Raw genomic sequence first — 24,704 nt, 5'->3', positions numbered from 1 at the left:
GGGTTTAGATATGGATCTCACTATTGGACTGCTTGGTATAAAATAATTTTTAAAAAGTGCTCAATTAATATAGTCTACCGTAGACTCCGCAAAATATTTGTGTTAGTCGATTATGCCTCAGAGATGTGAAAGGTTACAAGATGACAGAGATTGTGGATGAATGAAGCAAGTCGATTGTCAAGGAAATGCTCAAACTATTTCTGCTGGAGCGCATGATTATTAAGATGGCATGCCCGAAGTTTTTCTTTCACAATAAAAGCAGTCAACAGACGCTGTTTGGAAAAAGGCAACCACTTAAACATTTGATCGGACAGAGGCGCTTTATTACATTCCTGACACATTTACTTTCCGTGAAGAAAGGCATTCCGTGACCAAGCCCAAAAGACAAGATGTACTCTTCTGATAAAACTGCAAAATGGAAACATCAATGAGTATCTCTTCAGGGGCTGCCATTATAAACTTCATGTCCAGATTGAGATTGCACCGCTCACTTTAAATGCTATCATCTTGAAAATATGATGTTAAAAATCATTCAATTGTTTCCATTTTATTTTGATATTGATGGAATGAACTAATAACAGTATTAATCAAGAATTCCTTTTACTTTCTTTTTTGTGTGTACAAACTGAGAACTATGGAGATAAAGTATGAATTAAAGAGCCTGTGGAATGAATGCAAACATTTGTTTCTAAATAAATTATACCTATTTAATGATTTCTGAAACTATATATAATGCTAGGCCATGAAAACGTATTTGCCACCCATTTTCATTTGCATAGCTTCCCTACTAAAATGTTGAATATTAAAACATTGTAAAAATCTTGCAAAGATAACCCAAGTAAAAATAAAATGCAGTTTTTAATAGTGATTTTATTAAAGGAAAGAAAACACTTACAAGCAACCTGACACTCTGTGACAAAGTAATTGCCCCCTCAACCTAAAAACTGTTTGGACCATCCAAAGCAGAAAAAAAAGTGTTTTCATCACTAGCAACGAGTCTTTCACATCGCTTCCTTGCAGCATTGTTGTAATTCAGCAACACTGGAGGCTTTTTGAGCATGAACAGCCTTTTTCAGGTCTTGTACAAAGAACTATTTAGCACTTGATTTTAGAGCTATCGTGATAAATGACATACTCTGAAGTGCAGCATAAGTCGCCTTTCTCCCAATACATAAGAATCTGAGTGCATTCATTCCCATCAAGATGTGAAAAAAAAAAAAATCCACCAAACCCTACACCATGTTGCACAGCCGACTCACAAATCTATGGCTCACCTTTCAGTAAACTTTAAGAATAGCAGGAATCCATTTGTGCTATTTTTTTTTCAATTTAATGTTAAATAATGGCAAAAATTAATTTTAGCATCACATTTATGAAACCAACAGGATCTTCTTTCATAAAAGGTATAATTGTTTGAATAGTAAGTCTTTTTAAATCAAAAATCTATTCTGAAATGTAACATATAACCCCGATAAACCTGTGCACAAAAGCAGTTTGAGTGAAGAAATCTTGTTTGGCAGTTTGATTAGTGGATTGTTTCATCACTAAAATTGTGCAAAACGCTGCGAATCACTCAGACGTCTTCGTCATCTGACCACTGAGCCAAGCGGGTGGCGTGCTCGATGTAATCGAATGGCTGGAACTTCATGTGAAGCTCGTGCCACTTGGTGAATTTGCTGAACTTCTTTTCCTTGATTGTCACAACAAAGTTCTTCACTTGCAAGCGGGGGCACGGAATTCCTCGGTACATCATCATCGTACCCCATTTCTGCAGCAAAAAGAGGAACGTGAACAGGATTCTGAAGGGATGAGGTGGCTGATGCGAGCGCAACGCTGACAACACAAAATGGGATTTAGAACATACTGTATCTGTTGAGGGTGTATTCTTAAAAACTGTTAGGTACAATCACATATTTTTAGTTTGGAATTTGCAAATACATGAAACCGATTTGCAGATTTTTGGGGGGAGAGCCTATCTGCCCTTACAATTTGAAACCGTGTTCATAATTTTTGTTGAAAATGCAAAGCAATACACTAGCCAGTTAAACAAATTTAGATTTGAACAAACGATTGCAACAGTTTTTGTTTGCTTTGCTCAAATGTCAATTTTTTTAGTTATTTAAAAGAACAGCAATGACAAAAACTGTAAACTCCTCAGACTAATCCTATCTATTCGAGACAACTTTAAAAAAACAAGAATGGCTTCGCAAACGATGTAAACCTGACTAGGATCGCTTGAGCAAGTCAAATCTCTTAACAAGAGCTCATTTTCTTTTGAACACCACCGAGTCTGGAATGAACTCTGCTTGGCCATATTTCAGGAATTCAAAACACTGCCGGAGACCATCAAAAAATAAAACAAGGCCTCTTGCTGGACTAAAATCACATTTCCAAAAGGGCGAGGGAGGGGGACAAATCCCATGAAACACATTTTACCTGTCCACAGTCCTTGCATGCTATGGAGGCATGAGGTTCATATTCAAGAAGACGCTCTTGAGAATTGTTTTCTTTCTCAATGAAAAGTTCACTGTAAGGAAATGAAATTTAGTGTTACGTTGAGTTGCAATCCCAAGACAGCATCCTCATGACAGCAGGAGTGACAAAGTGCAAGTACAGTGGAACCTTTAATTAAAATACAACCCCCCAAAAAAACAAACACTTGTTAAATAAAAATAACCAAAACTCTGATAAAAATGATAGAGGAAAAAATAGGATAAATTGGCATCATAAAAACAATGGTACAAACATTTCTTGTCTGCATTACAATATAGAGTGGTGTCTTGAGGTACTAATGACATGACTTAAGAACTTTTTGTGAGTCGATTCATCATTCTGCGTTTTTTTTCCCCTCATTTTGATTTGGAAGCCAAAATTTGAGATTCAAGCACTGTGTGGTGATCGTGAACTCAATTAACACACCTCACCAAAAGGAGCATAAGCGGATAGTGAATAAACTCTAAAAAAAAGGCTTGAAACTGCTTATTACCAATGTTGACACAGTATTTAATTTTTTTTTTTTTTAAATAAAGTACCCTTTCTAAAAAAGCAAAAGTTCACACTCTTGAACATTGCTTGTCTGTCATTTTGCAGTAATACCAATTGGGTATTAGCATTTCCATTTGCCTGAGTTACGATCAATGACTAGTTTTAATATAGTTAAAGATCATACTATATCACAAAGCTGTATATTTTCATCACTTTTGGGACCCCTGAAGCCAGGCTGCCCTTCGCAAGCACCTATTTTGTCCAATGGCTGATCCAGCCCTGAATTTTGGGATGAAAATTTGTCCATCGCTCACCTTAGATGAGACATTAAAATCGTATCTCAAGGCACCACTGTATGTTGCAGTCAAGGGAGGAGCTTTATGTAGTCAAACCATAGCCCCATCTAATAGAAAAGTAGTGTTTTGTGCGATATTGTGTCATTTATAAGAAATTATAAACTTATTTGGTGGGGGGGGGTCAAATACTTGATGATTTTTGCTCTTCTGATTGAAAGATAGTGGCAGATTTAGTCAGAAACTGATGAATTACATTTTCATTATTTACTTTTGGCAGAGGCCTTGTAGCTCAGTGGTTAGAGCACTGGTTTGGTAAACCAGGGGTTGTGGGTTCGTATCCCACTGGGGCCTCCACTCCCTGAGAAGGGTTCCGTCAGGAAGGGCATCTGGCGTATTTAAAAAAAAAAAAAAAAATTGTGCCAAACATGTATGTGCGTTCATCTGAGATGACATGCTGTGGTGACGCCGAAAGAAACACACACACTTTTGGTAGCGAACATTTTTCTCAATTTGAACAAATCAGAAGTGGATGAGTATCCTAGAATAGTCTGAGTTTGGAATTAAAGGTTCCACTGTAAAGTCAGTTCAGGACAGTTTCTACCTAAACTCTGATGAAACATTGACATGGTGCATGTCTCCAATGATCTGGATGTCATCACAAGTGCAGACGATCTTGCTGCATTGTCGGCAACTTAACTTCACCTCTGACGGATCTTGTGGCTTTATGTTTTTGTTTCTATTTCTGAACTTGCTCCTAACAATAGCCTCACTTTGAAATTCTTTAATCTAAGAATGGGGACACACACACACACACACAAGGGTAAGAACAACCTTGCAATGTGGAAGAGCTACTTTGGAGGAGACGTACCCTGTTGATATACTCTGCAGGATCTAAGGCTTGGATTCTGGCAATGGCTTTGGCCATTAGGTCCTTGCGGTACTCATTGACAGTCTCCTTCTCAGTCACCCCAGAGCCTTTCACCTCAATCACGATGTAACTGCTGTCCTCAGCTCGAGCTCTGCCTTGAGCCTACAGAAGGTTATAAATTGCGAACAACTGCAAGTCCAAGTGGGCCATTGTAGGGCCCTAGTAGTTAACACAGTCAATCATAGGTTGCAGACCCTTAATTTTGGATGCTATCTTACAAAAGATGTTGAAAATAGCCATGGCCATTGACATTGCAGATAGTGAGATATGTAGATAGACCAAGGCTGACAAAGTCTGGGCTGCGCTGTTCTTTCGATATTTTATCTTTATCTTCATTATCCTGTACCCTGTGCATTAATTTAGCTGATTTTTCAAATGTTTAAAATGGAATTGAATGAAATAGATCAAACATATTAGTCAAATAAATTGTCTTTTAAAAGATATAATAGGTAAATAATTACAATTGGGCGGCACGGTGGCGCAACTGGCCTCACAGCTCTGAGGACCTGGATTCAATCCCAGCCCTCCCTGTGTGGAGTTTGCATGTTCTCCCCGTGCCTCCGTGGGTTTTTTTCCGGGCACTCTGGTTTCCTCTCACATCCCAAAAACATGCAACAATAAAGAGACACTAGATTGTCCCCAGGTGTGATTGTGAGTGCGACTGTTGTCTGTCTCCGTGCCCTGCGATTGTCTGGCAACCAGTTCAGGGTGTACCTTTCCTCCTGCCTGTTGACAGCTAGGAGAAGTTCCAGCACTCCTGTGACCCTTGTGAGGACAAGGGGATAAGAAAATTGATGGATGGATGGATAACTACAATTGATAGTACTGGTAAATAAAGTAAAATACTAACTACTAGAATTATCATTATATTATTAAAATTGACTATACTACTCATACATTTTAACTTTTTTGAACCTTTTTACCCAAATCGGATATAACAACTAGGTTTCAAACTTGATACTTTTGAAAGTCTCAAGGTGATTGGTAACACTTTTTTTTTTTTTCTTTCTGTGTCCCCAAAAGGACTTTTTGTTTCACCTGAGTTTATCTGGAGAAAATCTTTTTGCATCCACACAACGGTCTGTACTTTTGCAATGGCAAAGCCAATCTACATGCCCTTGCTTACCTGCCATCGATGACATGTACTGTATTTCTTAGTGTGATATGCATAGTTTTGGTAGGACACTTTGCAGCTGCTCGTAAGCTGTCCTAATGATAACATTTACAGATTGAAAAACAGAGGTCCCAGGACCGATCCCTTGGGAACCCCACAGAACATAGACATAGTAAACGGGTTACTATGTCTATGTTCTTTTTCAAAGATGTCTCGTCCTTGAGATATGACTTGAATCAGTTCAGAGCAGCACCAGAGATTTCCATGCGATGTAGTGAGATAACTAACTTGTATCATCGCGATCTCATTGGTCACAAGGCCATAGCAGATGACAAAGTTGCACGCTGGTATGTCCAAACCTTCCTGTGCAACTGAGGTGGCAACCAGCAAGTTGACAGCGCCATTGCGGAATCTGTTCAAAACATCCTTTTGCTCTGCCTGATTAACACAAATTTGCACAAATCAATCGGATTGACATGGTGTTCACATGGGGGCAATGGGGACATTGATTTCTCACAGCGGTCATCGGTTTGACAACACTCTGGTCTCCACCTCCGATGAGATACGACACGTTTATGCCGACGTCGGCAAACTTGGAGTTCTTTTGAATCCAGTGACTGAGAGCGATGGCACTGAGTCTGGTTTTGGTGAAAATGATACCTCTGGCCTCATCCCTGGTAGTGAACTGGTACAGAATACTTTGTCGTAGTTTTGACAAGCTGTAATTTTCATTGGCTTGGTTCTCGGAAAGCTTCTGAAGCTCCTCTTTGTTGTCTGTAAGAAACACAGAGGTACTCCATTTACAAACATGTTATTAGGTTTATGATAGTTTTGCAAAATTCCATATCCTTGTCACTGGTTGTCAAGTCAGAAATTTCTATGTATAACTACAGTACCTCAAAAAATTTCAACTTAAGACTTTTTATATTCTCACATTGTCCTTGATAAACCACACCCAGAATGCAACTGGGTTTTTTGGGCCTGTTTTATTGCCGCTTCTATTCTCAATACAATGTTTACCATCCTTACTGATTGGTTATTACAGTTAATAATTTAAAGAGCATTGCATGAGACTTGTCACTGTAACAATCTCGCAGGTGTGAACAGGGAGCAGGTGTCAAATTTAGTGTTATCGCTCTCATTCTGGTAACTGGTAGTTCAATATGGCAAATACAATTTTCACCTCTTTAGAAATGTGGTTGTTGCTACTTGCAAACATGACTAAAAAAAAAAAAAAAAATCAAAGACAACCACCACTTATGTTAACTATTAAGCAGTTATGACCCTAAAACTTATTTCCAGATTTCTTTCTCCACATTTATAGGCTTTAAACATGATTCTAAAACGACAAACCAACAGATATTCCTTTTTTTTTGGCCACACATTATGGAAATACAAAGTCAATGTAATTCTGGCAAAACATTCTTGGGTCAAGAATGATAGCATCTTTCTATAAAACAAACACTGACTTCCTGTAGTGTCTGATCCTAAATTTGTTAGACTGCAGCAACATTCTTCTGATACCTTGGAATAAATTGAAGAGGACTCTCTCAGTATCTGTGATGTTTATGACGTGCTCATCGTCGGGGCTTGTTTTACTCTTCAACTCTTCCTCATGGTGTTTATTCAAGAAACTGAAGGCATCACACATGCGAATGGTGTTGCTGAGTATCAGGGCGTTGTTGTACCATCGAAGGTGCTTCAGGCAAACCCGCAATTCCTGAGCGCCCTCTTTGGCGGCTAAAACGAGTCATATTACCAGTCAGGAAGGAAGAAAGTCACACCAAAGAGCTGGAGAGTTTTCTCACCTTGTTGCTCGGATTGTACTACCCACTGTTCATAGTTTTGAGAACCAAGATCACAAGTGGGGCTCAGATTGGCATCAATTTGAATATTGTGCATAATTCTCTTGATTACGTCACCAAATGGATCCTGTAAGATTTGTGTGGTATGATGCAAAAAGTAGGCTCTTCACAACACCAAAACCTGGATTTTCATTGACGCACCTGTTCTTTGTTTGCAACAAGAACAATTTGTTTATCTGGCTCATTGCTGTTATCCTCAAGGTTCCCAGTCTGGATTTCAGAAGCATCCAAATTGGCACAAAACTACAAAAGAATCAGTGTTCTGGGGTGTAAATCATTGTCATTTGTGTTATCTGAAGCAGTATTTTGCACTAACATCATTCAAAAAGGTGTTTCCACTCTTAAGTGGTACGTCAGTGAAACACTTTATAGCCGCACATGTGAAGGGGGGAATATTAAAAACAGCCTGCTGAAGAAATCTAGACAGACAAGCAGAGTGGAACATTGCAAGTTAAATGCACCTGAAGTCAGAAGTCAGGAATTTCACCAGTTTTCTGTAAAGAATACAACTCTTAAGTCACGCAAAACCTAAAAAACAAAGGTTGAACTCCTGTCTTGTTTAACATTTTGCAAAGAATAACACCACACCTCTTTGGTTTTTGGTTTGGAATTTGGTGTGTATTGTAGGTGCCCCCCACCCCTATAGAATAGTACCAAATATGGCAAAAGGGAAGATAAGATGTTTTGTTGTTTCGAGCGGCTGATTTTTACCGGTATGCTTTTCTTAATCAACCCTGTTAGCGCTGCGTTAGCGCTGTGCTAGCGTGGTGGCGGTGTGTTACTGCTGTGTCTCAGTGATTTAGCCATGTTAGTGCTGTGCTACCGTGGTGCTACTGTGTAGCTGACGCACCTGTTTTTTCTTTCTTTCTTTTTTTTTTGTTCATGCTACTGTTTTGTTGCTATGCTAAGCTAAGGTAATAAAACTATGAACTTTCTGTGTACCACTTTTCTTTGTAAATATTTTGTGTTTCAATGTGGGCACTTGGAGCTTTTACACAGGTGCAGCTTATGTTGTACCAAATGGTATTTCCTTTACAAATGTACTCGGTGAGGCTTGTAACCAGGTGCGCTCTCTTGGCCGGAAATTACGGTAATATTAAGATGGGATAAATTACTTAACCATTCATGAACACATCGATTATAGTACAATTATGTTATAAGAATAATACCATTTTTTTTTGTCAAGCAGCTCATCAGATATCATTATCCTGAAAGAAACTATTGCATTTAGGCAATCCATATGAAACATTGATAAAAATACAGTAAAGTGTCCAGAAGCACTCGCGATCTCTACCAGAAATTGGCTCATTATTTTCTGGTTTGCTTCCTGCTCAACTCAAAAAGAACAGAGTGCTTTAACTGGCAGAAAAAAAATGCAAATATTATGTGAGGAATAGTTTTGCATTCCATAAAACAGTGGGTGGCTCAAATGAGCTCAGCTGTGTGCCACTTTACACCAGATTGAGTACTTGCCTGCAAAATGTTATTCTCTGCTGTCTTCAGTTTCGTGGCACCGCCTACCCCCAGTGTGGCAGTAAGGCCTAGGATCTGAGGTAGCGGAACTGTCTCCTTCTGGTCCTTCTTCAATATCCTGTTCTTCTCCTTCTGCCTCAGGTAACGCATCATCACTCGGTTATAGACTTCACCCTTGTTAGTGTGATGGCACTCGTCTATTATAATCAGGGTGATATCTAAAACAAACACATGGGTATTAATCCATGTGATAGACCATGACATATACAGTAATTGGTAGGAAGCAACAGGAGCTAGAAAAGGTATTGGCTATTGCTGACCAAAATTGAAACAGTTCCATAAAATTGTTGTGTCTGGTCTTACGCCATCAGACATACCCCAAAAAGGTGCATTTTTATTGTTTTTATGTCAAAAGAAAATATAAATAAATCCAGAGGAACCTGTGGTAAAGAGGATATATTGAGTGCATATCCCCATACTTTGCAAGATTGCCTGCCAATGTCATAGCCACTTCTTAAGGAACATATTAGAAACCGATGGGGGGAAGGACACGACTACTTTTTAGGTTTCTGGGACGTTGGTGGGATGGTCTACTTTGAATGCTCTTGCTTATTCTGTACAAAATAATAATACAAATCTAAGACATATGACTGTTTTCCTTATTTGTGTACAAGTAATAATTACAATTCTACGAACAGCTTGGAATAAATTTAACAGTGGGTGGTTTATTTAAGCGACAAGGTGAGCATTCTTACCTCTCCTTCGCCGTTTGTAACTATATTTCAATTTCAATCATATCAAGAAATACGTATTGTGATGTAAACGTACCCCCGGAGGAACAAATGAGCAGCGGCACGACGTTTTGTAGGTGATAGATGTTCTCATGTGAATTTCAACAGGCACACACTGATGGCTTTAACAGATGTGGGAAGCAGAAACCAGCAGGAGGAAAAAAAGGATTCAAAATAAACAAATAAATAGAAAAGCACATGCTTTCAGCTGTTTTGACAAACAGCATATGTTCCACTTAGGTGGCTATTCCAGCTTGCACTGCTGGGTGCCAACAAGCGCTGGAAGACTTTGACAAGATCCTGTCAGGTATTGTCAGAGGAGAGGTTTTGTGTTCTCTGGGTTGCTTCCCATTCCAAATATATACGGTATATTTTTGTGCTTTTTACACACATTTAGCACATTTTAGTTAGTTTGTACTAATCATAGTTAGGACCCATTTTATTATTGTACTACTTATCTAACTAACCTGGCTTTAATCAAGAGGAAATGAGATAATGCAAAGTGTTACAAAATCAGTTGTAGATGGGGGTTCCAGGACGTCTTGTCTTGTTGTAATTACAAATGTAGTACATTTTCTACATTTCTCAGTTGGGCTGTCACAGCGTCGCTGTTATAATCAAATAGTTTTTTAAGAAGCTAAGCTACTTTTGGGATCACATAGTAATAGTGGGGTAGCGTTCACACAAAGTACATTTCCCCATGCAGTAAACAAAATGTCTTCCATGATGTCACATGTTATACACCTATCCTCTTGCTGATGCACTACCATAGGTGTCAAACTCAGGGCCCTGGGGCCAGATCCGGCCCACCATATTATTTTATGAGCCCCACGAAAACAAATCATCATCGAGTTCATGTTTCTTAAGAAAATACCAAAATGGCAAATTACCTATCTCAAAAAATTACCTTTATTTTATCTATCGCAAGCATTTTTTGTTAACAATGCTCTTTTTTAAAATAAACTATATTTGAGCAAACATTTTTTATTGACCAATTATTACAAAATTACTTAAGTTGTGGTGTATATGTAATAAACAAAATGAGGATATTATCATTAATATGGATTCACAATCAACATGGCACTCTGAAGGAAATCATAACTACAATGTAGCCCATGACAAAATTGAGTTTAACACCCCTGCTTCTGATGGTGATCATGAATTATGCGGAGTATGGCAAGCTCTGTTAAACATTTGACAGGGAGACTGGATATGTGTTGCAGATACTGTATCTGTCATGCTCCTGGCTTCCTGCCCAGGCTGGGCATGGCCAGCCAATTAGTCTGAGCACACCTGGACCTTGTTCCAGCTAATGCCTCCGAGTATATATAGGACTTGGGGGACGACTTGCCCTTCGCCAGATCGTCATCCTTGATGCTTCGTTCCCGCACTCCCGTTTGCCTGACTTCTGCTCTCCGTGTACCGACCTACGCCTGTCCCTTGACCCCGCTCTTGAGCCTGCCGCACGATTACTTCTGCCTTGTTTGAACTGCCTGCCTGATCCCTGACTGTGGACCGAATAAAGGTTTCCTCTATACTGTCCACTTATCTCTGGAGTCGTGCATTTGGGTCCAAACTCGTGCCCCGTTCGTCTTCGTCATTTCCCACATGACGGGGAGGGCGGAGGCGTGGGCCACTGCAGAGTGGAGTCGCAACTCGGAAATGTGCCGTTTATGGATGAGGTCCGTCTGCGCGCTCACCCAGGTATTCCAGTACGCGGCTCCGGAACGCCAGGCGGCGTCCTCGCTCATGACAATTTGTCAAGGCAGTCACCGCGTGTCCGACTACACCATTGTATTCCGGATCCGGGCTGCTGAGAGCCGGTGGAACGAGGAGGCCCTCCATGACGCCTTCTACCAGGGACTTTCTCCACAGATCCGTGGCCACTTCGTTGCCATGGATCTTCCGCCTTCGCTGGACGCCCTCATCGCACTGGCCCTCAAAGGTGGATCAGCGCCTGACCGTGCAGGGTCAGATGGACGGCCTGAGGGAGGAGGAGACAGAGAGGCTCAGCCCGGTCGCTTCCCGGCCACCCACATTGCCTTCTACGTCGGAACCCATGCAAGTGGGGGCACTCGGCAACCCAGCGGAGGAGCGCTTACGGCGGCGACAAGAAGGGCGCTGTTTCTATTGTGGACGTCTGGGACACGTAATCGCCCGCTGTCCGGGTCGGCCGAAGCGCCCCGACCTTAGGATCTCGATGCCGGTGAGTGTGCAGTATACTGGCGCTAAGTCGGGGCGATCGCTTTTGCACCTCACAGTCGGTACAAACTCTCACTCGTGCTTAGTGACCGCGTTAATTGACTCCGGTTCGGATGCGAACCTCATATATCCTCGGGTGGTCGAAGCGTTGCGGGCGACAACCTTCCCCACACAGCGTCCTCGTATTGCTTACGCCGCCAACGGCAAGTTCCTCTGCCGCGTTACACACCGCACGCAAACCATACGGATGGACTTTCCGGACACGCACACGGAGTGCATTAGTTTCCATGTTTTCAATTCTAGCAACAGTGATGTAATCCTGGGGACCCCGTGGCTCAAGAGACACAACCCCCACATTGACTGGGTCACGGGTCGGATTATGGCATGGAGTGAGGACTGTCACAAGCAGTGTTGCGCCGCCGGGGAGGGGAGGGATCCAAGTTGCTGAACTTAGCACCGCCTCCGAATTAGCCACGGTACCCTCTTGCTACCATGATTTGAAGGAAGTTTTTTCGGAGTCAAAAGCAAGATCCCTGCCGCCGCATCAGCCTTATGACTGTGCCATTGAACTCCTCCCGGGTACCTCACCCCCCAAAGGGAAACTGTTCCCTTTGACAGGACCGGAGCACCAGGCAATGAGGGAGTACATCGAGAAGTCCCTGGCAACCGGACTCATTCGCCCGTCATCCTCACCAGCCGGTGCAGGGTTTTTTTTCATTAAGAAGAAGGATTCAACTTTGCGACCCTGCATCAACTACAGAGGATTGAATGACATCACGATCAAGAACAGGTACCCCTTGCCCCTGATAGCTACAGCCTTTGAACTCCTCCAAGGAGCCCGGATCTTCACCAACCTGGACTTGCGCAGCGCGTATCATCTGGTGCGGATCCAGGAGGGTGACGAATGGAAGACGGCATTCAACACTCCCACGGGGCATTCCGAGTATCTCGTGATGCCCTTCGAATTGACCAACGCCCCGGCCGTCTTTCAAAACTTCATGAGCGACGTGCTTCGGGAGTTCCTGAATAAATCTGTCTTTGTATACCTCGATGACATTCTTATCTTTTCGACAGACCTAACCTCTCACATTCAACAGGTCAGAGAAGTGCTCCGGCGTCTGTTGCAGCACCAATTGTTCGTAAATATGGACAAGTGTGAGTTCCACCGGGCATCCGTGTCCTTCCTGGGCTTCGTCCTGGCGGAAGGAGAGATACGTATGGACCCCGGGAAGGTCGACGCGGTGCTGCGGTGGCCTACCCCCGCCAGCAGGAAGGACGTACAGAGGCTCTTAGGATTCGCTAATTTCTATAGGAAGTCCATAAGGAACTTCAGCTCCATGGCCGCTCCTCTGCATGCGCTCACCTCGCACCTCGTTCGTGACAGTATTTATTATTCAGTTTTGCGTAATCCAAAAGAAAATTTCAGACAGTTGCACCTACAGTATTCTGAACCACAACTGTCATTTCAGATATTTACATGTTATTTCGATGAGGATAAATTGACTTTTTCGACCTGTCAATCACTCGTAAAATAATAGCCAATCAGTTAGCCGCATTGTCTTAACCCCTGGCTTGATCCGCCCTCTTGCCGCCATGTCCCACAAGTAATGCTGGTTATCGGTCACGTGCGTTTGGAAAAGTTAATGTTACGGACAAAATGGTCCTCAGATGCGCTTGGGGAATGTGCAATTCTGATGAAGGATATCTGGCTAGGTTACGAGGGGCACGGTTAATTCATTTTCCAAAGGCTAAAACAGCCCGACGATGGATTAGGGCTCGTGGAAGAGCACGTGCACAACTAAGTGTGGACAATATCAACAAACACAAGGCTGTATGTTCGAAGGTAAGTGAGGGAGAAGTATCGTCTCTGAGTTTGGTTTCATTATTATCAATGCTTTATACTTTGCAGGAGAACATCTTTCACTTTGTTAGTGTATCACTGACCTGCTGAATGAAGTCTGTAATGTTTTATGCCGATGAGCCGTAAATGCGCAATGTCATGCAAGAGAAATGTCTATTTGCCCATTTGTATCGCATCGGACTTTTAAGACAGAGCACTGGGTTCCATTACCAGCCAAGTTGAATGAATACACCCACTCACTTATAAAGACTACAATGATATTACTCGTGATCTTTCCAAGTAAAAAGTACTCACCCTGCCTTACATGCGCAGTACGATTCCACTATTTTATCCTTTTTTGCATCGATCGGCAACGTTTTGCTGTAACTCTGACATTGCGTCCTGCTTCGTCAAAATTCGTAATTCCGTGTACATAACCTTGCGTGAAATAGTTGAGATATCTCTGTAGAACTCTCTTGGACAAGTCCGACGCATTTGGCAAAAAACATACCCCAATATTATCTGGAATACGCGATAGAGAATCCAGTTCAAACCCATTATGTTCAGTCGCCATTTTGGAAGATTGTGGGGCATGGCAACTGTAGCTAAGAGGGCGGAGCTGAAGATCGCCAGTCGGAAAGGTCCATTGTCATTTTTACCATTCACGTGTATGTGGTTTCTCATGACTGATAAGAGTATCTACAATTCAGTTGTAAAATATAAATTATTGTAATTCCACTTTGAGATAGCTACAATTTGATTCTGACAGGTCATAATTGTATATAGCTACACGACAGCTACAAAATATCTGTAACCCTTTTCAAATAAATTAAGTTTCAACTGAACCAAGCAAAACAAAGTTGCAGCTATCAAACTGGAATTATGGCCTACTTAATATCATGTTGTAGGTATCTCAAATGGTAGTTACACATATCCACAATACAGTTACAGATGTCCGTAATTCATTAGCAACTATCTGCAACTAAAGTGCATTTAATGAAGAACAGCTTGTATCTTAGCTCACTAGAGTTTTCAAGTAGCTTGTCCAACACTGGATCATAAATTATATCCTTTTTCCTCTCAGTCGTTAACAAAGTACATTCAGTTGCTGTAATCGTTTTGTTGCCCAACTCTTGTTTTTATGCATACACATTAACAGAATCAGTTGGAGGAAGCCCAGTGGCATACATTGGATTCCTAGTTTATTTTGCAAATCAACACTCTCACATTCCCTGTATCAGGAAAACAAACAAACAAACAAAAAAAAAAAACGCCTCAATCTCCTTTGGGATTAAAGTTGTGGAATTCTTTGCAATACAGTGGCAGCTAGCGCAGAAGAAATCAATTACTGATCATACCCTTTAGATGCACTCCCTCGTCCTCCCCTTTGACCGACCTCTCCAAGTAATTTTCCAGAATCTGGGCTGTGCAAATGACAATGTCGTTTTTCTTCATGATCTCTGTGAAAGAAATTTTGAGCACGGAGTTTCCACTGACTCTTTCCACTTTATAGGCGTGCTTCAGAAAGCGATGGAACTCTGTGGCATAATGCTGCTCAACAAGGGGAACCTGTGAACCACCACCAAAGAGGCCATTTGTCACTACATGGATTTATCTTTAAATGTGGAGTCTTTAGTTTTCATCAGAAAAAAAAAAAAAAAATTATTTGTTTTTTGATTAAAAAGATAGAAATCTGACATTTTTTTTCAATTAGAAGTACAAACAACATTTGGATCAAAGTTCAACAAGAATCCTAAACCCCAAATGAAGATTTTTGGATGCATTTGCCAGACCACTGCTATTTTTGATAGGTTATAGAGCAGGGCATAGTTTTGACATTTTCAGACTGTTGCATACAAACAGTTCTGAGGTGGTTTGAGAGCAAGAAAGCCATACATGCCTAAAATGGAGTAAGTACGGATTTTCTTTTTTCTTTCTTTTTTCCCGGTGTAAAAAAGTTCCTCCACATGCCAGAAAGGAAAAGCGTGCAGGGAAACCTTACGCCATGTAATTTGTGGTCAGCTGACCCACATGTGCAGACTGACTAGAAGAGCCAACATTTTCTTTGGATAGAAGAATGAGGGGAAAGTGGGTCAAGGGTATCATGGCGATATAAAGATTGAGATGGAAGCATATATAGCATATTGCTTAATACGTCATTATATTTTCCTACCAGGTTCACCAGGATGACCACTTTGCCGGTTTTCCCCTCGGCTCTCCTGTGGTCCAGATGTTCACGGGTAACATAAACCGCTATCCTGGTTTTACCACTTCCAGTTGGTAGGCATATGATTATGTTTTTCCCCTCTAAGGCAGGTTTAGCCACGTCCATCTGATATTTTCTAAGAACAATATCAACTTTGTCTGGGCCTCCAGCAGCTGCGCCCGAGTCACACAGTTCTGTAACGCAGATAAATCATTTGGTCACTAAACCACAATTACAGGAATAATAATGGTCTTCTTTAAATCAGATTGTCGCCTGAGTGTTGGTAATGAAGTGTGTTTGGAAAAGCCACTTTACTGTACATACATTGCATAGAAAACATTGGAACCTCTTAATCATGCAATTAATCTAAACAAAGGTGGGGGCTGGAGTGGAAGTTCACCAAAACAAGACCCAATTAAATGAAACATGCATAAAGTCCATTTAAAGTGAAAATAAATGCCTACTAAATTAGACATACCACAGAAAAATGTTAACTGTGCCAAATTTAAACGATAAAAAAAAAGTAAAATTAAAAATTTTTTTTTTTTTCTGCTCTCGAAGCCTGTGGGGCTGTGAGCTGAATGTGCTGAAACTACACACCTTTAAACTGTCAATCAAAGACCACTTTTACAACCTGGAAAAATCATTGCTTCTATGTCTAGCATCTTTCTTCTGCCTATAGCTAACTATATGATTTTAATGTGAAAATATTTCTGCTTAAACCCACCGTTGGCTGAAATACGGTGCATCCCACAAAGTCCTCATGGGAATTTTACGCCTGCAACAATGAGGTTCTCTAAAGTAGCCACATCACTTCAAACATCTGGTCCACATGGAGGGATTCAATTTGTACAAAAAAAAAAAAAAAGTTACCCCCTTTCCTCATTATTCCGCTTTACTGTAACATGTGATAACTCACAGCAAACAACGAGGCACCTACGAAGGGCGGATGCATTTTTGGGGTGTAGGCAGAGCTAAGTCACTAACTACATGTAACAGTTGCAGTGGATAACCACTAGTGTGAACAAAGATGTAATATAGTGATGAGGGGCAACTCAGGCCCGCACTACAAAGTGCCGTGGCACCGTTTTAGTCACGCCTAATATGTCAGGAACACAAATGGTGAAAAAGAGTTTCACGCTACAGTTCTACAACTGTGTACTATATAGTTCTCAGTTTTTGCACATTTTCAGCAGTTACCTTCAAACTTGTATAATGTATGTAGAACCAAATCTCTGGACTGACTTTTGAAGTGCATTTTGGATACTGTAATTCCCCCCCAAAAAATATTAATTTACAACAAAAAAAAACAAAAAAAATTTGAACACGTATATCGTATAACTGGCTGCCATCACTATTATCCTTAGTTAAGTTTGCAATGCCTGTACCACATAAAAGGGCAATTTACGTAAAATATGGAATGTGCATACTGAAGTAAATATTTCTGAGGCACACCACTTCTGCAGACACTTGCTTTGAAGTGCACCTAAGCCTTGTCAATGTGTTATACAGATGTTGCTTAAGCCCAAATACAAAGGCGTTCACAATTTAAAAGTAGCAGCATATTCAGTGAAATATGAGTCAGTGCAAGTACCGGGAAATGTGAGGGACCGCAATTCTCTGCAATGCTCAACATCTGCATGTGATTATTAGACACCTACGTTTCCACACCAAACTCGGGAGTGTATGATTTCATCACAGTTTGGTAATGTTGCCATGTAGGGTGATCCGCTCGAGTCAGACAGTTATAATTGGTTTTCTCTGCTAAGTAGGTTCGGGATAACTGACTAAGGAAGAAGTTTGTGACGTGTCCCCGCTCTCTCTAGGCTACATGTCCGCCAGTTATGAATTCAACCTCCCGCACAGATTTGTTCTCAGCACAGTAGTCGTCTGTCTCAGACATTGCGTGTCCAAGATAAAGTGCTGTTTCAAGCAACCTCGTCGACTTCCTGTACATATTATTCAAACTGTATGCGCCATCATCTGAGGGAACAGAAACTAAACTGTCGTTTGTATAGCAAATTGTGACATTTCACATTTTTTTGTGCATAGTGAGGTAACTCAAGTTAACTAAGCCTTTGTTTGGTCATTTTTTTAAAACTTTGTGTTGCGGGCCCAATTTTTGTTTTGCGCAAGCGTCAGATACGCTGCCGCTCATGTTAAAAGAAAAATTTTGCAATTAAGGTGGAACCTCTATAATTATTTTTATTTACAATAGGAACAACTGGGGTGGCATGGTGGAGCAGCTGTAGAGTGTTGGCCTCTCAGTTCTGAGGACCGGGGTTCAAATGCTGGCCCCGCCTGTGGGGAGTTTACATGTTTTCCCCCATTCCTTCGTGGGTTTTCTCCAGGGACTCCGATTTCCTCCCACATCCCAAAAACACGCATTAATTGGAGACTCTAAATTGCCCCTAGGGGTTATTGTGAGTGCGACTGTTGTCTGTCTTCATGTGCCCTGCGATTGCCTGGAAACCAGTTCAGGGTGTACCCTGACTCCTGCCTGATGACTGCTGGGATAGGCTCCAGCCGTCCTGTGACCCTTGTGAGGAGAAGCGGCTCAGCAAATGGATGGATGGATGGGAGAAACTATTAAAATGGGAACAAATCAGATGTTTGACCTCAGAAGTTTCACTTCATTTGTTCAAGTGGTAATCTGCTGCATTAACTGAAATTAATATGCGAGGTAGTCTTTAAAGGACTCAGCAATGGCGTGATAATGTTTGACTCAAACACTACTCAGCACCAATATTTTTCTCAACAAGCAGGTGAAAGGCCAAATTAACACTTTTTGTGTCTTATTGTACATTTTCTAGTTTCTCTACAGGTCTGTTGCAACCTTTTGATGAGATGCTAAATTCAGTGGTTATTTCCCCTCTGAGAAAAAAAAAAACAGTTCGAACCGTCTCAATGATGAGGCATACTTGATTAATTGTTCACTGTCACTTTGGTCTAATGTCAAAATCTGAACTGTATGATCAAATGACTTTAAATATCAATTTGAATTGAAACGGGAAATGTAATGGTCCAATCAGGGATCAATTACCGATTGTGAATTTTGCCGTTCTGCTCCTTATAAGAGCCCAACAAAAAGTACTAAAACATTGGAAAGATGGACATGCAGTCAAAAGTTTAGACAATGTGAGATTCAGTTCATCAAGGTTTATGGTGCATTTTAAGTTCAATTCTAAATTTCCTTCAAAAGCCCAATATCCCTAACTTTAGTAGAGCTATTGTAGTAAGTACTGTAGTAAAGTAGTAGTAAATATGAGGTAAGAGGAAAGGAGAGCGCATTGAAGTACAAAGTACCAGTAGTTGATGGATACAGTAGTTTAGTGGCAACTTATAAAAGCGGTGTCCCACAAGCAGTGTTCTACTTATTCTGCCAGCATGTGTTTTTCATTTGACACACAGGCTATGCTCTGCCTTCTTTAACCTTTGTGTGGTTCATCACTGTGCACACATGAATCCTATTATTTTGTCTTGACCACTATGACGAGCAGAGCTCCTAATAGCTCTAAGACCTCTGCATGATGAACTGTTCACCTATCCAACATACATTCAAGCTGCTTTGATTTCACCTTAACGTGTGTGCGGTCTGAGCAAACATTAACACCCAGTTTAGATTGTGAACTCAACCGCACACCCAGCAGTCAAGTGCAAATTGTTCCCACCTGGTGGTAAAAGCTCTAAACTGCTGAACTTGTGTGTGGCATCGTCTTGCGGGGGGTCACCCTGGTACAGGTCTGAAGAGATGACAAAGGAGACACAAGTGAGGAAGCCTTGCTCATCTGCCTGTAGCGCACCTGGTAGAAATCCACTGCAACATCCAACACTTTTGAGATTCTACATTGCTGAAACTAATTGTCATATTTAGCAAGTGACTGGCTCTTACAAGAGACCTACCTATGGAGTTGTCACAATCGTCCTTGTTCAAAGCAGAACTTTCTTCACTAACCTTCTCCTTGACTCTGTCATTTCTTTCAGTCTCGTCTTTTGCTGAGAATGGCGGAGGGCAAGTGAATATCTCATGAAAACATCAAGGTACAGACACAAAAAGAGACATTTGGTCGCACTTTAAGTCGTGGCTCGCCGTTCACAAATTCACAGATTCACAATTATTTTCTGTGGAACTCATCCTTGATGAAAATCACCCATTTTCAAGTTTTAGGGATTTTACTGTAATGACACAAGTTGCTAAAAGATAGCGGCAAAGTTCTCGCAAATACAAAAGTAAAAATTGGTGTCCAAGAAGTGACACATACTGATAGAGACTAAAATCTTTGTATGTCGTCCCCAACATAGGAGCTATGTTTAGCTTGTCTTTTGAGTGGAAATTACGGTTGGTCTTCCACATGCATTGATAGTGCCTTTTTTTTTTTTTTTAAACAAATCATGGTATACATTATTTAGTTTAAAATAAGAACATGAGCAGATATTTAGCTAACTAGTAATGCATCAATTGCCATTTTTTTCATACTTGCAGCAGGGCTGAGTCCCTTGTTTCCATGAATAGCAAAGGTTAACTGTATTGCACAGTGGAGCCCGGCTCTTCACATTGAAAAGAAATCTGGCTGCTTTGGAAATTGTCCAAATCCACGAATAATTTGGAGGGAATTTGAAAAAAAAAAACAAAAAACAACAAAAAAAAAACCAAACAACAACAACTGCAAACAGGTGAATTTGGGGGTGCTGAACCAGGAGTGAGCAGGGGTTCACTCTAATGAGTAACAGATGAGTACTCTACATGGTTACCTGTTGTACTGTTGTCAGTGGAGCCTTCCAATAGTTCATACAAGTCATTGTGCTCAGTATCAAGCAGAATTTGGAGAAATTTTGAGTACCATCCTGGGGGACACCTCAGAATTCTTTTCAGAAGTTCACGAGCCGCATCTCTGAGTCCTTGATTGTCTGCTAAGTGCAGGATCTGGAGGATGAACATCACGAATGACAGCACATTAGAACAAACTGACCGGTTAAAATAGCGAACCACAGAGTTTTACTGTGTCGCTGTGCTAGAGAAAGGATATGCAGTATTACTAAAACATTATTGTAATAAAAATACAATATCTATTCAACGTCTAGTAGGGTTACAGTCACTCACAATCGACGTGCGCGACGGCGCAACTCCGTGCTCACAAGTCTGCCCAGTCGATCACGAAAAAACACGGGCGTAAAATTTGTTACGAGTAGAAAAAAATAGAAATTGAAACACGTCGCCTATATTGTGTAGTCTTGACATTAATTTACGAGTTTATTTCATAAACGTTGTTAACTAAACAAGCCTGCTTCAAAACAGTCAGTATTCACCCGGAAAAAAGAAACGCAAGTTAACCGTACTGAGCATGAACGGAAGCTGGGCCGAAACCGCATGTTCAGAGCTGCTTCACGTACTGTGAGTCCATTTACATTGAAAATCATCAACATCATGAGTCACGTCAAAGGAAATTCAGTTACACCGGGGGTTCTTAATGTGTCGATCGTGAGGCAATGTGACGGCGTGGCCCCAAACCTCCCGTCGAGCGCATGCACATAAAGTGGCGTTCTAGCAAGCCGGCCTCCTATTTACGGCAATCGCTGCGATGCGTGCTCCTCGACCCCCCACTCACAACAACACGTCATGATGTTTGTTACGATGTATTGCTTGCCTGTTGCCACGTACGCCGATTATGTTGAACTAAACTTTCAGCATTTGCAAAACATTGGGTGTATAGACCGTTTGTGTTTATTCCTTGACAGGCCAGTGCATTTAAGTTTTCTTCAGATAAAATTTATCAGATCAAGAATTTTTATTGATGAAAAATTTTAAATACCGATTTGTATCATGTTCTACTAATATCAGTCGAAATTGGAAATGATCATTTCTGAGTTTGAAATTTTGGTTTTCTATTTTAGTTATGTATTTGTTTATTTTATTTTTCATTTACAGTTATGTTATATTAATCCAATAAGTTATTTTAAGGTCTTGAGATTCCATCCCTAATCACACCCGCAACTTTATCTGCGAGCATGACTGACCACACCCCTACATTTTTCAAATGCGAGTCACTGGGGTTAGGCATCGTTTGAATTTGAACGAGTCCAGTTCCGATTCTGGTTCCTTATTTTGATTCCCGTTCCAATTGATTCTCAATCTTTTCGAAGGCTGGGTCAAAAAGTTTGCATGGTTTGAATAAAGGCCTTTTAAAGGGATTTTTCTCTGCAGCATGCACTAAAATGAACATTTGACTCAGTGTTCTTAAAACATGTATCAGTATCAAATCTATGAACTAAATGACAAAGTGTGTGGAACCAACCAAATTGACTTAATATTCATGAATTGATGTCAGCTAAAAGTTAAGTACAGCATTGTTAAAATAGTTATTTAGGGCTATTTTCACACATCAGATGGTTTATATGTGGAAGTTTTAACTTGCTTGTAGGCTTTTACTTTGAAGGGTATGCACTTGAACTCGGAATTTTGACATGAAAAATAATGGCACCAGTGATGTATTTATTTTTTTAAAGGATGGACTCAAAGTCTCTAAAACGGCATTTCCTTTTATTAACCACCAATGAGGCACAAGGTTATTGTTTGTGATTCTGTGCGTTTGTTTTGTTTTGGTTCTGATTTAGCACGGAATATGATAATGTTTTACTACTTCTAATAAAACCAAAGGATCTGGTATATAATTCTACTTTGAACAGAAAACGAACGGGTCCAGTCAAGGACCTGTTGTGAGTTTTGCCATTCAGCAAGTTGTCCAAAAAGTACTGAAACCTTGACCTTGTTGGACATGCCCATACAAAAGCTTTAGAGAGAGTCAGAATACGTTCACTGGTAAATGTTATTGTGCATTTTAGGTTCATTCAGAAATTTCACCTGAATGACCTTTTGTGAACTACCGGTAATACTATACTTTAGCATTAATTAGACACTCTAAATTGACCCTAGGTATGACTGTAAGTGCGACGAGTGTCTATCTCCATGTGCCATGCGATTGGCTGGCGACCAGTTCAGGGTGCACCCGGCCTGTTGACAGCTGGGATAGGCTCCAGCAGTCCCGCGACCCTTGTGAGGATAAGCGGCTAGGAAAACGGATGGATACTATACTTTAGTCGAATCTCGTCGCATACGACTACAGTATGTATGACGTATTCTATAACATGATTGACTGTGTTGGCTGTCTCAGTCGTATCTAATAGAGTGGATCTACAAAAGGGTTTTTGTCTGCCACCTTGTGGTCATGACTGAATTTCGCCGGCATCACGCACGACATTCGACTGCTCCCGAAACAAATGAAGAGTAAAAAAAGATACAATAATTGAATTCGTGTCACTCACTTTGTCTTGGTCATCTCTGGTGATGAGTTGGTGCGAAAGACAGTGCGTGCACACCTCTTTAGTGTCCATGCCCACCAGACTGGGCGCCAGGATGTCAATCATTCGCATACAGTTGTCGTTTTGATCTTCCACCTCGGCGTCGGGCGGCTTCCCCCGCATGTAGTCGGCCGCTAGTTTGCATTCGGCGTTGGACAAGGCGTCCACGAAGGCTTGGAACCAGCCTTTCGGGTGCGGCTTGCGCAGGACGGCGTCGACGAGGACGTCCACCGCCGCCGAGTCGCCATCTGTCCTGGCCTTTTGTCGGACGCGTTCTTTCAGTTCGTGTTCGAAGAAATGGAGGTGGTCCAGAACCGGATCCACCGCGACGTAGACTCGGAGCCTCGGCCGAAAGCTTTCGATTAAATTCTCATTAATCAAGTCGTTCTGGTCAGACGACATGTTGACAAACCCAAAACTCGCACTCCACCGGTGTTTCTTTTCGAGCTAAACGAAAGTGAAACCTTTTAACTTTCGCGTTGCCTGACTCATCCCACCAATATTTTATTCAGCCGAGAGATGTCAGTATTTGACAGTGGACATGGACCCGAAGCAGTCACTATAATATTTTTAGTTTTCAAAAATCTTGAAAGAGGACGTCACGATACCCCTTCATGGGAGGCTCACAAAATTAGGTATTTAGATACTACTTTGTCTAAACGTAGAGTATTGATACATACTGCTGTACTTACAGAAATGTAAAACGTGTAGAATGAAACATTCCAAAGTACAAAAAAAAAGAAATGTATTTGTTTTACTGTCCGTTTTCGACAATAACCAGTTATACTCAGAAGATGAAAAAATTAGTTGGCTAACTTTAACGATACATTTTTTTAAAAAAAGGACACGAGTTTAGAGCAAATGTAATGGCATATCAACTGAAAAAGGGAGCAATGTATAGAAAATCATATTAAAAGCATAATAGGAATATTCTATTATTAGAACATTCATTTTACGGCAATACATATGGTATTAATCACGTCTATAACAAAACCAACATTCTAATTTTTTTTTAATGAATCCACTGGTAGTATATTTGCATAAATATTTCCAAGTTATATTTATTGCTATCTACAGTAACAGAAATAAGAGAAGAGACAGTGGTGTTAAGAGGCTAAAGTTAAGAATTCAAATACAGCCAAAATAGGACATTCCTTGGTAACATTAGAGTTAGGTTTTAGTCTTTTAAATTTTAATCTAAGGATACGTCTCTAAACTGCACAGTCTCTTTCTCTCTCTCCCTCACTCTCAATCTATCCACCTCTCTTTCCATCCATCCATCCATCCATCCATCCATCCATCCATCGATACACCAAGCAACAATGCTCAATTAGATAATGAGAGCAACTCAATAAATTCTGCATTAAGCCTGGTTTAACCATGTGAATAATAGTTTATACTTTTAAGAAAAGACATTAACACCAATACAGACCTCCATAAAATACAGCTTTTATGAAGAATCTGTGCCATATCATCATTGCTTTCATGTCCTATAAACATAAGCATTAAAAAAGGTTTTATTTTAGTGTCTCCTTTTATTGCCGATCCCCCAGTTTCAAAACAAATGTTGTGACTCTCTAAAATAATTAAAAAGTAAAAAATACATATATTTTTAAACATCTGACAATGTGATGAATTTCATTTTTAG

General features: G+C 40.8%; 1 protein-coding gene across 1 annotated transcript; it reads right to left on the bottom strand.

Moving 5' to 3' along the window:
- Nucleotides 1-372: 372 nt before the first annotated feature.
- ifih1 (interferon induced with helicase C domain 1) lies at nt 373-23,581 on the bottom strand. The gene is made up of 16 exons (XM_061841732.1): nt 23,021-23,581; nt 20,453-20,624; nt 19,604-19,696; nt 19,372-19,443; nt 15,668-15,894; nt 14,853-15,063; nt 8,662-8,879; nt 7,330-7,431; nt 7,132-7,255; nt 6,848-7,063; nt 5,841-6,097; nt 5,612-5,761; nt 4,150-4,311; nt 3,883-4,067; nt 2,437-2,527; nt 373-1,768 (listed from the first exon to the last, which is right to left on the bottom strand). Exons 1-16 carry the CDS (start codon nt 23,456-23,458, stop codon nt 1,574-1,576), a joined length of 2,913 nt encoding a protein of 970 aa, XP_061697716.1. The 5' UTR covers nt 23,459-23,581; the 3' UTR covers nt 373-1,573.
- Nucleotides 23,582-24,704: the final 1,123 nt, after the last annotated feature.

This window comes from Syngnathoides biaculeatus, chromosome 14, assembly GCF_019802595.1.
Source record: "Syngnathoides biaculeatus isolate LvHL_M chromosome 14, ASM1980259v1, whole genome shotgun sequence".
In the NCBI taxonomy this organism is placed as follows: domain Eukaryota; kingdom Metazoa; phylum Chordata; class Actinopteri; order Syngnathiformes; family Syngnathidae; genus Syngnathoides; species Syngnathoides biaculeatus.
This window is presented reverse-complemented; position numbering and strand designations above follow the sequence as displayed.

Bases quoted from the DNA above. Each gene is read 5' to 3' on its own strand.
- ifih1 (XM_061841732.1), bottom strand. From the start codon at position 23,458: ATGTCGTCTGACCAGAACGACTTGATTAATGAGAATTTAATCGAAAGC. The intron at 7,256-7,329 runs GTGCGTCAATGA...CAAATCTTACAG, and splicing joins TTGTTGCAAACAAAGAACAG to GATCCATTTGGTGACGTAAT. The intron at 2,528-3,882 runs GTAGAAACTGTC...ATTTCCTTACAG, and splicing joins AATGTTTCATCAGAGTTTAG to TGAACTTTTCATTGAGAAAG.